The sequence below is a fragment of the Canis lupus genome, chromosome 12 (genome assembly GCF_003254725.2).
Source record: "Canis lupus dingo isolate Sandy chromosome 12, ASM325472v2, whole genome shotgun sequence".
NCBI lineage: Eukaryota > Metazoa > Chordata > Mammalia > Carnivora > Canidae > Canis > Canis lupus.
The window spans coordinates 43,533,182-43,547,996 of NC_064254.1; the positions used below are offsets into that span (position 1 = coordinate 43,533,182).

The 14,815-nt window shown below is 36.6% G+C and overlaps 1 protein-coding gene across 11 annotated transcripts in view; it reads right to left on the minus strand.

Moving 5' to 3' along the window:
* Positions 1–14,815, minus strand: part of UBE3D (ubiquitin protein ligase E3D) — a 209,498-nt gene that overhangs the window by 88,752 nt on the left and 105,931 nt on the right. Inside the window, exons 10-11 of one of the 11 annotated variants that reach the window (XM_025444672.3) lie at positions 10,395–10,488; positions 7,654–7,781 (exon numbers count right to left, since the gene is read on the minus strand). The exons of 6 other annotated variants lie outside the window; for them this stretch is intronic. In XM_025444672.3, coding sequence (XP_025300457.3) covers positions 10,399–10,488 — 90 coding nt within the window. In that variant the 3' untranslated portion in view covers positions 7,654–7,781; positions 10,395–10,398. Of the gene's footprint in view, positions 1–4,683; positions 4,714–7,650; positions 7,782–10,394; positions 10,489–14,815 lie in introns of those variants that run through there. 4 more of the 11 variants (XM_049092306.1, XM_049092307.1, XM_049092305.1 and 1 more) reach the window with 4 other exon arrangements.

Here is a 14,815-nt window from a genome sequence, read left to right on the forward strand (position 1 = left end):
TAGTTTCACAGCACTCTGTAAAACCTGTGACTGTTTCACTAGCTATTAACTGGCAGCCTAGTGGGCTTGGACCACAGTGGGGGGAAAGGCTCTGGGCTTGCATTCCAGCTCTGTGGTTTGCTGCTGGTATGGCTTTTCTTAGGCCCCCCTGAGCCTCCGTTTCCTTCTGTGAAAAATAGAGCTAGCTGTACTAGTCCCCAAGGGTGGGTATGATGGTTAAATGAAATAAAATCCACAAATCTACTACTATGCCCATCTCAAAGTTGATGCTCAATTAGTGGTACCATTATCATGACTGGAGTTTACGGATAGGAGAAATGACTGCCCCAAACCAAGTTATTCTTTTCTTTTCAGAAGAGGAATGATAACGTTGATTTCAAGGAGGCATAGGTTAAAAATTAGTGTATCGCATGCATTAGCTCTGCTCCTCTTGAGTTGTGCTATTTCTCTCACCAAGCACCCCATTTATTATCTCCATAAATGCACATCCACATGAGCACCCTATTCACTGATGCTTACCTGCCATCATTATCTTTTTCTCCTTTTAGCCCAAACTTGTTTAGAGAAAGCTCAACACAGGAAAGTAGTCAGCTACTTTACATGAGTCAACAAAGGGAAGGCGATGAATCAATTTCTTTTTGCTTAGGGTTGCAGGTGAGGGAAATGTGAGGAAAAGAATAATAAGGATTTTTTGGGCCCCCAAAAAGAGCGACTTAATGATTCAAGCCTAGCAACAGAAACTGATGCTTGGTTGTAGAGAGGACTATTGATTTCATGTGTTCACTTCAATTTGGTTCACAAAACTACACGACATTAGAGCTGGAAGAGATGTAAAAAATAATTCAGTCAAATCCCATTTTTTTAGAAATAGAGAATTTGAGGTCCATAGAAGTCTTAGATGTCTTGTGAAGGCGACCCAGCTAATTGCTACAGAACCAGAACTAGAATCTAGGTTTCTCACATTTTCATTCCAAAAGAAATTTAAAATGACTAGGGTACAGTGTATTTAGGTGGTTGTCTTTGTCTGTTTGCCAATGTGTTTTTGTCTAGTGTGAAAAAGAATCAGACTTTTAAAAGGGGTTTGGACCTGGGTGATTTACTTTATGTGCCTAGTGGTGGTAGTGAGCAGCCCATCAATGCTTTGAAATTACACGCAAAATTTTAAGTGGATATGCATTTTTAGGGGTGGGGGAGGGGCAGAGAGAGACTCTGTTTTTTGTTCTTTTTGTTAAAGATTTTATTTCCTTATTTTTAGAGAGAGTGCATGCGAGAGAGCACATGCAGAGGGAGAGGCAGAGGGAGAAGATAGAGAATCCTAAGCAAACTCCTCACTGAGCATGGAGCTGGAAAAAAGGCTCCCTTCTCATGACTTTGAGATCATGACTGAGCCGAAATCAGAGTTGGATGCCTAACCAACTGAGCTACTCTGGTGCTCTGTGGGCGTACATTTTTCTAGCAATAAGGTCCAAAGCTTTAACATAGTCTCAGAAGCATCAGCAAACAAAACAAAGTTAAGTGCAGTGGATTGGGTAGAGACAAGAGTAATAAGGCCAGAGGTTTCTAAGCTGCTGCAGGCTGGGATGCTTCTAGTGCAGGCATGGAGGATGTAGGGTAAGAGGAGGCTAGCTGGCAAAGAGAACTCTGTGGTCCCACCTTGCTTTCCAGAAGGGAGGCTTTATTTTGTATCTGCTTTCCACATTAGCGTTCTGCTCAATTTGCTGCAGGAAGGATGCTACTGCTGGCAGTAGGGGGAATGAAAACCACTATTGGACCATATTTTATAAAATTTCAATAAATGTGTGGCCCTCCCTCTGCCCATTAAAAAAAATAACCTTCAGCATTCTGTCAAGAGTTCCTTCTCCTGACTATATCTGTTGTTCTGTGTTTAACAACCAAGGTATCTCTTGTCTTCCCCATATCTTCAATGAATGCCTGCTAGTGGCAAGAAAATAAGGACCAGAAATTGAAAGTGGTTGGAAAAAAAGAATCTGAGTCCATCCTATCTTATTTCATGAGGATAACAGAAATCACTTTTTTTTTTCTTTTCCCTAGCTTCTCTCAGGATGATCTTCATCCCAAAAGCCAGGGTGCTGCAATAGCTGTATCAGAAACCCCAAGTGGATTGTCCACCTTTTTCTTTATAACCTGAGAAAAGCTCTTCCCTCCATTTTTCTCAGATAATAAAGAGTTGAAGGTATATATTTAGAAACCAGTAGTTTTAAGTTTTATAGAATGTTTGAAACTTGGGATGGGAAAAAAAAAAAAAAAAGAAACTTGGGATGGGGAAAAATGAGAACTAGCAAAAAGCAATAAAGCTTAGAAAGCAATATATTTGGTCATTTTCACCCAAAATTAGAACTTCATGCCCCTAAGACACAAGCCTAAATAATATTGTTTGTGTTGCATTAACCTTAAGGTATAATATGGCAAAAGCAGATTACAGGAAATCACAAAAAAACCTGTTATAACATTAGCAGCAGCTAGCAGGAGTATTTTGGCAAGCAATCACCCTTACAGATTGAGTTATAAACATTGGGATCATGGCCTGGGTCTGTGTGAGTTTAGACACAATTTGCACATAAATATATGACTTCAAAAATAAGTACCATATTGAAAAATGGCCACCCCACAAGATATTTTATATGAGGTTTGATGTTTCTCTTGTTTTGCATTTTGCCCTTCACTTAACGTGTTTATGAAGGACAGGAGAGCCCAGGGTTGGAGGAATAGTGAGGGATCAGCTGGTTCAACTCTACCTCTCCTGCGCTCCACAACTTATCAACATGGTATACATGGATTTAGGATTTTCAAAGATACTATCTCATTGAATAGCTGGACCAAACCCAATAATCTTCTGGTTATTGTGAATTATATTATAAAGTATAAGATAGTGGCACCTGGGTGGCACAGTTGGTTAAGCATCCAACTCTTGATTTTGGCTCAAGTCATGACTGTGAGATGGAGCCCCACATGGGGCTCCGCTCTGGATGTGGAACCTGCTTAGGATTCTCTCTCTCTCTCTCCTGCCTCTTGCCCTCTACTCTCTTCCTCTCTCTCTCAAATAAATAAATAAATAAATAAATCTTTTTTTTTTAAGTATAAGATAATGTTCCCATTTTTGAGAAATTTATGATCTCACTGGAAACCCTGGACATACATTTAAGCAGCTGTCCGTCATTCTAAGTGGGGGCCAGCCAGAGCAGGGAGTGACGAAAACACAGCTGTTAATCATATTGCCTTCTTTGGCACCCGTAAAGGCTAAGTACCCAATAGGAGGTATATAAAATATAACGTAGCTTGTTGCACTAGAGGAACACAGATAATACAGCACTGGGCTGCAACATTGGAGCCACGTCTCTCATAGTAATAATATGTTCAAAGTCAGAAATGAGAGGAAATAAAAGTAACAGCCACTTATTTAGTATTTGTTACATTCCAAGTACTCCTCAATATATTCACTGATTTATCATTACAATACCCATAAGGTAAAAACAAACATAGGCTCAAAGACATACTTGCCTAAGGTTCCACAGCCAGCACATAGGGGCTGAGATTTCACATCAAAGCTGAGTTCTAAGCCCATGCTCCAATCTCAACTCCTCATCCTTATTTCCAAGATTCTTCAAATGTGTTAACATACCTGTGATGATGCCTTGTTCAATTATGAAATATAGCAAAGCTCATAAAGTATGTAGAACTTTCTGTAGAAATTTTACTGATATCTAAGTATGTAATAATTTTCTACGTTTCATATTAATATATCTTAAGGACTATTACTACAGTATATTCAAGATAATGAGATAGAGGACACATTATATTTAGTTTCTGAAGGTTCATATCAAAGGCCATACATTCAGAATACATTCATAACTGATAAATTGTTTGGATATTTTATTCAGCTTGATGAATGGAACACTGAGATGAGTTCAAGATATTTAAGCATTGGGATAGATTCAGTGTTGGTGGGGGAAGGCAGATATAAATCTGTTATATTTAATGGTACTGTTTTAAGAAAATGACTGTAAACAAATAACATCAACACACATTTTAAGTACAACTTTTAAGTAGGAACAAATACAATGGACTGTACAGTATAAGGAAAGTACACTTATAAAGTCCTATCTGCTGCTTGAAGAAAGTCAGCTGAAGGTACATTCACTTCTGGATGCAGCAGCTAATTCATATAATGCCTGGGCGTGTTCAGTCAGATCCAATAATGCCAACTTTATTAGTTTTAGATTATGACATTTTAGAAGGAACCTTCCATTTTATCTACACAGATTCTGGCACTTGCAGCATCCCATCAGAAGTCAGACACTAGTTATTAAAAGCTGGTTTCGACGGATTGAATCTGATGATTAAGGATGACTGCAGAGAAGGGGTACATGGGGCCACTTAGAGAACAAAGGAAAGGCTAAGCTTCTGCCTCAAAAATCCTGCATGAGCCTCCTTTTCTAAAGGATATTGAAAATGACATCTCACGTGGGGCACTTTTTTCCAGTTCTCATAGGAAATGAATTCTCTCTCCTGAGAGAGAACAGAAGCTCAACTGGGAAGAAAGGAGAAAGCAAGGAAGGCAAGCCCAGTGCCAACAGGAGCAGCAAAGGCAGGAAGAAAGGAAGTTAACTTCTTTGTTTTGGCAGCAGTTTTGTATTTGCCTTTGTGGCGTCTCTGAATTCCTGAAAGCGCCATCCATAATCACTGGCCCTTCTCCTAGGGAAGTAAAAAGAAAGAGCAAGCAAAAGAACTTTATGTCCTGAATCTTACTGTGACAGGAACCTTTCACAAATCTGAGCTTTCTAGGCTACTCATATGCATGATTTATGGTGAAGGTTCGAGGCTCTTAAAGTCATTTTACAAATGAGAAAATGCTTAGTACCTTATTAGGTACTAAGAAAAATACCTGAGTGTGCTTGATGAAAAAGTTGAAAAGAAGACCAAAGCCTTTTCCAGAAAAGGTTCCTAGTTTAGCTTAGATAATTACAGTGCTGTGGAAACATAAGGTTTGGTGTAACAGGATAACTTAATGAGACATAAACTAGTGTACTGTCTTTGATGCTATGGACTCCTTTGCAAATGATTGCAAGAGTTTTCACTCTCCTTTCCTTTCCCTCATGCACAGGAAAGGCAGAAAGACCCCAGTGAGTTTGAATGCCTGCCTCCCTTACTCCTCCTGGAGGCTACAGCTTCCAGAGGCCAGGGAAGGAGGCCACTCCACAAGAACAAAGTAGGCTTTCTGAGATGCAAATCAGGGGAGACATGGTTAATAAATTCCAGAGCAGTGTCTCTGTTTTTAGTGTCTGGCCTTAGAAGTATCAAATATGAGAGGGCAGATGATTATGACGATGCCAGGGGAGACCCTGGATGCAGCAGCATGGGTCTCTGGAACTAGCCTGGCACACAGGGAGTTGAAATACCAGGAAACTGCCACCTTTTTATTTTGGTCAGAGTGTCTTCCCAGAAATCTTTTATTCTGATTTTCCTGGACTGACAGAGACCGGTTACTTTAGGGAAAGGAAAACTTGCTTGAGAAAAACAGACATTGCTGTCTCAGTATTTATCCCCAAACTGGCAAACAGAAAACAGTGTCACACACGAAAAAGGTTCACTGAAAACACTCCCTACTTGAGAAAACAGTACTTCAAATACCACCACATGAAATTGCTGTACTAAGAAAGTCACACTTTCCAAGTCTGATTCATAGCATTAATGTTCAACTGGAAAAAAATATATAAATTTCTAGGAAACACTTCCATACAGGGAAGTATATATTAACACTATAACCAAATACCACACGGTTGGCTGAAGTTGAGAGAGAAGTGTTTGAGGATAAATTACGGAACAAATGTATCCACGTCTAGCAATTAATCTCTAAAGTCCTTGGCCAAAGCTTCTCTTCTCATCCAAGCTGACAAATGTGTTTTGGGATTTGATAGCCAGAAAAATCCTTGGGAGGTATTTTAAGAGTAATTTTTCTTAGAGGAGGCAAAGGAGTAAAGAAGGCAAGGTGAAATGCCTTCAATATTTCTTTGATATGCTTATCTTTTTAATATGATAACAGCACACTGATCTGCAACAAGACAATTTAAATGGAAATTTAAGATTTATTACACATTTTGCTGTCTTTCAAAATAGCAATGCACCAAGCCTAAAAAGATTTCATCAAGTATAATTTAACATTTTCTTGATGATCCAAGGTCAATATTATAAATTACCTACTAGTTGTGAGATCTTGGGCAAATCACCTGAATCTTCAGTGTCCTCATCTTTACCATGGAAATGATAGTATCTGTCTTATAGAATAGTGGTGATGGATTAAATGAGATCATCCCTGCAAAGCACTTAGCATAGAGCCCTTTACACTATTAAGAGACTCAAAATGGTGGTTACTGCTTCTTTTTAATATATTTCTCTGCTCATGATTATGATCTAGAAAACTGAGTTGACCTGTAAGTTTAACTTCTGAAGTTACCATCTAAAATTTAAACCTATATTCTCTTTTAGAAAAGAAAAAAAAGATCAAATAACCATTTCTTTCAATGTGGTAGACTTAATGTCAGAAGCAGCCCTTGGTATAAAAGACTAAAAATGTTGAATAAATATTTTTAAAATCTCTAATACATAGTTGAGTTGTCAGGAGAATAACTGAATCCTATAAGGTAAGAAAGAATTCTGAAACCTCTTGGTAAGCCAGGGCTGAAGAAAGAGTTTTCCAGAGGAATCCGCTCATCCTTGAAGGTCAAGACTAGAGCATGAGCTTTATGCTGGGGGTCAGAGGACAAGCCTGGGACCCTGTAAAATAAAAGGCTGGATCAGAAGCCCTTAAGATACCTGCTCCTCCTTCCCTGCCACTACCTCGTGGTAAATGAATTAGAAAAACAATCTGCCCTCCAGAGGCTGACAGTAGATGAAGCTATTTACCTGCCTCAGCCTTGGTCAGTCTGGCAAGGAGGGTGAAGGGAAAGGCACCTCTGAGAATTCCTTTTTTTTTTTCCTCTGAGAATTCCTAATCACAAGTTCACTCTTGGGAATATTTGGGGATAGAATCCATACTATTTATGGGACCTCATAAACGATCCTTTCTGGAAGAACATACTTTTAATCTAGACCTCAAAGAGCTCCCACAGGAAAAAAAAAAGCTCCCACAGATAAATACTAGGGAGAACATGAGCCTACGGTCACTATCACTTACCTACTTCATGACCACAGACAACTTTGAAAATATTTCTGTGACTCAGTTTCCTCATGTAACAAATGTAGATGATAATAGTACTTGTAATAGGGACTCTTGAAAAAATTAGATAAGTTACTATGTATAATATGCTAGGAATGGTGACTACCCCACCACAGTAAATACTCAATAAATATTAGCTATTACTAAAGGATATGGAAACTATTTATGACATAAATGAAGAAAGTAGGATTTAACATTATATATAACCTGCTTCTGGTTTTTCTTCATCTCTTTAACTGCCCTCCTTCCCGCCGCAGCATTCCTGCAGAGAAAACACTGGAAGGAAATAGACCAACATGCTAACTCTGTAGGATATGACTCAGGGAAATTTATTTTCCTTTTAGACTTTTTAGTTTTTAAATTTCCAACAACCATTATATATTTCTTCTACAATTAGAAATACTTAAAATAAGAAAAGACTCCTGTTTCCTCTCGTTGAATCCCATTACCCACTCCTCCCCCCTAATGCTGGCATTCTTGTTTTCTTCACAGAGTGACAATTTAGCCACATAATTTTCAGGTTAGTAGGTAAAGAAGAGAAGGACATCTAAAGGAAAAAAAAAAAAAACATATCAGAAAGAAAAAACTGGCAGGTTCCCACATCATGGAGGAGAGAAATAGTTTAAATACTTCCATGCATAAAAACAGATTGGCTAGTGATGGCACTCATGTTAAAAGCCAGCAGAGGTTTGGGGGTAAGGAAGATTTTTTATCCCCTCGGGTTTAACTTGCTTAGCTTTTGTGATTATGGCCCACAAAGTCAAGATGTCCTATATGTATAATTATAGACAAATATCTGAATGATAAGGGCAAGTAACACAGTTATGTCTGAAAACAAAGTCTACTTTAAAAATAAAATACATTATTTGAAGAAGGAATAATAAATCAAAGTCACCTTTCTTGTAATTTAGATATATTTTAGTCTTTATGAATCAATCTACTGTAACAAAAATGTCCCTGGAGTGCTGTCATATTTTCTGCCTGCCCAGCACATTCTGGACACCCTTGAAATGTTTGAAGAATTTCTTTCTTTATTGGTCCTACTTTCCTAGGACAGAGCCAGAAAACTTGTTTCTCCTGCCTTCCATGAAGTCAGGGCAGCATTATGGGACCAGATTCCACCAACCAAATGCCCTGCTCAGCACTAAGTTTGAGAAGTAACTTGAGGAAGAAATAATGGAGAATCCATCCTATGGTGACCATAGAGGGAAGTATCAGACTTTCTGAGGGTAGGAGGTCCCCTGGATAAGTGATGTAGTGACATTTTCCCTAAAACAACCTGGTTGGCATACTGGGCTCTGTTCCTGGGTGCACATGTAACTACTGGATACCCTTTAATAAATTCTGCTTCTGCTCAAACTAGCCAGGGTGAGTTCTATGGTTTCAAAGAAATCTGAAAATATGAGGAATGATGATAAATGAAGCCTCTAAAACATGAAGAATAACAGCAGATGCACCACAAAATTACAAAAATACTAAATAACTATTATCTCACTGGTTGGTCCTTTGTTTGTACACAGTAGAGACTAAATTCTCATTTACAGGTGGGGAAACTTTCCCAAGATCACACAACTTATAAGCATATGGTAGAACTGGTATTCAAATCCACATATTTCTGGCTCCAGAGTCCGAAATCTCACACTGACATAAACCTCTCCCCTGATACAACCCAACAGGGGATATAAAAGAAATATCTAATGACACTTTAAAAAGACTTCCTAAAGAGGGGAAATCCCAGTGTGCTTTATCCAAGCCCTTTTTCAGATTCTTCAGTTCACTTTACTGTGACTTCTAAACTAAAACACAGAAATGGAATGAAATCCATATAAAAAGTGAGTAAGAATGCAAAAATTTGTTCAGATGCTTAATAGATCCCGGGAACCACACATATGAATGACTTTCTTTTTAAAGCCAATTCCTATCATTCACTAAAAATAAAACAATACTACAATCTCTCAGGGACATCTGAGAACATTATTAATAATGTTACATATATCATAAAAAGCAAAGGAACAGGAAATATGAATTTTTAAAAATACAGTTCAACTATATCCTGATATCTGTAATCAGCTCTATATTGCAAATTGCCACTTCATCATGGTAATTTTGCAAATGTACTGGGAAGCTTTAGAAGACCTTTTAACACCTGTTTTAGGAAGACCAACCACCTTATATTAGCCCCTCTGCACATTTAGAAAACAAGATTCATTTACCAAGTCTGCTTAAATCTTAAAATATGAATGTATTCAGTGATAATTTTATTTTGCAGAGTAGAAAGAAACACAAGGGAGCTTCTAAATGTTGGCTCTCATTATACTTCCAATTATTTCAATTATTTCAGATTATGCATAAGGCAATTTCTCCTTTGATAAAATGCTGGATAAAGATAACCAGGGGAATCTAAATAGCAGCAGTCTTTGTACATATGGTAAATTATGTTCTTGGCGGCGGGGGGGGGGGGGGGGACAAAAAGCTCTAAGTTAGGTGATGTAATATGAATTTGATTTTCTTATGGAGACACTATTGTAACAAAGCCTTGCATAACTAAACCTAGTCCAAACTTTATATATAAAAATTATAAACATCTCATTTAATCAACTGTTCTGCATTATTTCAAACATAATTCCAAAAAAAACAAAATTGCAACCAAATAATAAAACCATGCCTACTATGATTCCTGCTTGATTTTGTTAAAAACCAGAGGATAAAGAAAGGCATAATCAGAACCCATAGAAATAACAAATCTTTCTTTGGGTAAACATAAGATGTCCATTTAGCCCTACAAACCAATAAACTCTTTCTTAAGGATTTTCTTACTTCATAGGAATGAGTGGCTTTTCAATAGCCATGTTTGTCCTGTATGACCTTGGGCCCCGATCACATCTGACAGAGATAAACTCTGACCTAATAGAACTGCCTATCTTATCACAGAACTAAGACTTTTGGGGAAAAAAGGGTGACTTAACTGCTTTTTGAGAAAATATCATTTTTGCTAAGCTTTTTTTATAATTAAAGACACAGATATGGGCTTTCTAGAACTAAAAACCAGAAGATTTTCAATTTTCTTAAGATTCCAACTCCTCAACACCACCAGCTATTCTTTGAACATTGATGTGAAGGCACTGGAGTCTTTAAAAAGATGAAGATAACCAACACTTACTTCTTTAGCATTTTTCCATCCATTCTTTCCACTTCTCAGAATGTGAGTTCATACCATTACAAGCTACAAGGCTCTGAAATAAATGGTGGCCAAACTGGAAGACAACGAATTATGGTGTGTACATGAAAGACTCTACCTCAAGTCTTAGATGTTATCTTACATATTATAGTAATAAAGTAAGCTACACTCAGTCTGATGTCTTAATTTGTATCCAGCTACCTCTTGGTCCCAACTCTCAAATGGAATTTGGCCATCCCCTAACACCTCTCTACTCTAGTTGGCATCAGTATGTTTCCTTTCTTAAGGCTCTAACGATAAGCCTTGGTCTAGTCCCCTATCTTGTATGGAATATTTTTGTTTTATTTTTTGATTTGCTATCTTATATTTTAAAACTTTTATTTTGAAATATTTTTAAATTTAGATAAAATTGCAAAAAAGTACAGAGCATCCCCATATGCAATTTACCTAGCTACTCCTAATATCAGCATCTTACATAATCACAAGATGATTATCAAAACCATGAAATTAATATTTGTACAACACTATTAGGTAAACTACAGATCTTATTCAAATTTCACCAGTTTTTCCACTATTATTTTTCATTTGTTACATTTATACCCCTAATCAATTTGGAGTTTATTGCTATGTATGGTGTAACATATGGATCTAATTTTATCTTTTTCTAAAAAGCCACCCAATTGTTCACAGCAGCATAATTATGATAGTAAAAAAAAGAGAGTCAACCAAATATCCACTAACTGATGAATGGATAAATAAAATGTGATATATCTATATAATGGAATATTATTCAGCAATAAAGAAGACTGAAGCATTGATTTTTGCTATGACATAGATAAACCATGAAAACTATGCTCACTGAAAGAAGTTGATCACAGAAGACCACACTGTCATCAATTTTTAAAAACTCTGTAATTTTAATTTATATGTTCCTTTCACCCAGGAGTTGTTTAATAAGAGAATTTATTAATACCTAGGTATAAAGGCTTTCCTCTTTTTTGTCTTTTTTGTTTTTGTTGGCAAACTGTGGCTTTTAAGCATTTAAAAGTGTAGTTTGTCATGTTTAATGCACTGTGGCTTGAATTCTATGTTGTCTAGTATCAGAATCACTACCATTCCTTTTTGTTTCCATTTACACAATACAAACATAATTCTACCTTTGTCCATCCTTTCTTTTTAGAATATTTGAATCACTGTTTTAGCTAGTATCGGATATAGAATATATACTTGGGTTTTACAATGTAAGCCAAATTGTAAATCTTTTTAATAAGTAAATTAAGCCCATTCACATTTATCGTTAGGACTGATATGTTTAGTCACATGTTTATCATGATATTTTATAATTATGAATTAAAAATAAAATTCCTGTTTCTTTCCCTACAAGAGGCACATATTGATATTTAGGAAAGTTTCTTATTTTAATTCTAGTGATTACCTTTGTACTTATATTTTTAAATGTCCTTTATTTAGGGGCGTGTGGATGGCTGTCAGTTAAGCATCTGCCTTCAGCTCAGGTTATGATCTTGAAGTCCCAGGATCAAGCCCCACATTGGGCTCTCTGCTCAGCAGGGAGTCTGCTTCTCCCTCTGCCCCTCATTGTGCTCATGCTCCCTCCCTCTCTTTTGCTCTATCAAATAAAAAAAAATATTAAAAAAATTTCTTTTATTTAACTATTCACCATATTACATTTCTCTTTTGGCTAGGGGTATTCTTTATCATCCACTTATTATCAATTCAAAAAATGATTTTTTTCTATTTTCATCTTTCTCTATCCCTTCTCCCTTCATTTTTTAAGTTATATTATTTCAATTTTGTCACAGTACATAACATGTGTGTTAGTCTTCTATCATCATGCCCATCTCTATTCTAGTCTTACATGAATATCTATATATATTTAAAGGCCATGATCAATGTTAGTCCTATGCTGACGTTTTCTCTGTCATTAGTTGGGAATCCTCTAGTGTAGAGGTCAACACACTTTTCCTGTAAAAAAACAGAAAGTAAATACTTCAGTTTTGTGGACCATATGGTCCTTATCACAAATATTCAACCCTGCCACAGTGTAGCAGAAAAGCAGCCACAGGCAACATGTAAATAAGCAACTATGGCTATTTTCCAATAAAACTTCACTTAGAAAAATAGAGGACAGGCCATAGTTTGCTGACCCCTGCTCTAGCATTCTTTAAGAAGGACTGATAAATGCAGGATTCTCTAAATTTTTGTATAGTTAAAACTTTCAGTATTGCCTTGGTATCTGAAGGAGAGCTTGGCAGGTTATAAAATCCTTGATTCACACTTTCTTTCATTGAGGCTTTTTCAAAAAAATGCTACTTTCATTGTTAAGTTTCATGCTAGCCTAATTATTTTGTCTTTGCAAGTTATTTGATCTTTTGGCCCAGAGCACTTGAGTATTTTATCTTTATCCCTGAAATCTAAGAGATTTAGTATGATATGTCTCAGATTTGGTCAGTCTACATTAATTTTCTCAAGTACCCAGTAAACTCTCTCAACGTGCAGATTCGGGTCTTTCTCTGTTTCTGTAATTTATTTTTAAATTATAGTTTTAAATATTAGCTCTGTATCATTGTTTTATTTCCTTTTTTTTTTTTCCTGAGGGACTCTGAAATATATTTTTAAATGACTTCTTCGCTCATCTTTTATTCCCATTTCTCTTGGACCTAAAGGGTGGCAGAATAAGGCACTCCAAAATATGCCACTTTAACATAAAAATTATTTTGAATTAAAGCATTTAAAAAATAGCAAATCAAAGGAAAACACATTGACCTTCCTTCTTTTTCTTAAAAGCAGGATATGAAATTCCCACGTGAAAGATGTCCTTCCTAAACCAGAAGGAAAGTAACATTCTTATCCAGGACCAGAAACTGAGACACAAAAATTTTTTGTGCAAAAACAGACCTTGTTAAAAGAATTCTTACCTTTCTTTAGCCTGTTCACATAGTTTCCCCCCAATTGCTTCCCTGTTCAACCTACTATAAAAGAATGTGGGTTTGGTCATTTCTTTGGGTCTTCATTCCTTATGAGAGTTTGTGTCATGCAAAACTTGTATAAATGTGTATGCCTTTCTCCTGTTAATCTATCTCATGTCAGTTTGTCAGAGCTTGCCAAAAAAAACTAAGAGGGGAGAGGTAAATGCCTACCTTTCCTTCAGACCCTATTTCCTTCTTTCTTTATGTCATTTTCATTTTCCTGGTTATTTTCCTGTCTATCTTCAAACCCCTTATTAAATTTTCATTGGAGTCTATTTTCTCTTCTTTTTTCTAAAGATTTTATTTATGTATTCATGAGAGAGGCAAAGGGAGGAACAGGCTCCTTGAAGGGAGTCCTATATGGGAAATCTATCCCAGGGCCCCAGGATCTATTTTCATTTGGGCACTTTTAAATGTATGCTTCATTTCTGAGACCATTTTGTCTTTCCATTTCCTGAGTTCCATCAAGTCCTTTTTTATTTATCCTGGTTTTTGTCCATTTTGCATTTCTGACTCAGAATTGTTTTTCATATCCTCAAGTGCCTGATGCCCTTAATTCTGTCTGAAGTGTGAATTTACACTCTTCTTTTGCCTCATGGTTATTTTGCAGGGAAGGATTTTCCTGAATTGATGGTTATAATTTTGTGTTTTCTGATTTTCTGTAAAATTTCTCTACTGACTTTTTCTCATTTTTATGATACTGGAGTGGTTTTTTTTTTTTTTTAATCTCTATTTTGAAAGGAGCCCTCTTCTGTCAGCCTAGCAAAGCCCAGGTACTTTACTAGGTTTTTCTGTCAAGTGTTTATTTTGGTGGTGGGAAAGGAGTTGAGTCCTTTGATTATGTGATTCTGTCTTACAGAACCCTAAATCCACCCCCACCTTCAACTTGCTTTTCTTCCTTTCTCCTTCATGTATTTGCTAAAAAGCACTTCGTTTCTTTTTACTTTTTTCTCCCTCCTCCAGAAGAAAGACTGCCCTAGTAAGTAATGCTTACCCTTTTAAATTATTACCCTTTAAACTGTATCTGTCTTCTTAAATGTTTTATCTGGTCCTATGCCACATGACCCTTTAAATCACACATACTTTAAAATCTCTTGCCTATACTCCAAGCTCTGATCTGCTTGGACATTTTTCCAGCATTTTAAAATTTAGGCTGAATTTAACTTTTCTAGTGGCCATTCAAAATCACCCTTAGGCACTTTTGCTAACCTCTCTCTTCTGTCTTCCTTGCAGTTTTTCTTGTTCTGCTTTTGCTCACAAAAAGCCTTATGGCAGAGTGGAGGTGGGAGGGAAGTATAAGGAACTGAACACCAGAACTTGTTGATTTTTTTATTTTTCTATTTACTCAAAGTTATTTTGCACTTTTGGCATTATCTGTCTCCAAGTATGTGTAAAGAACTTTCATAATCAGAGAAG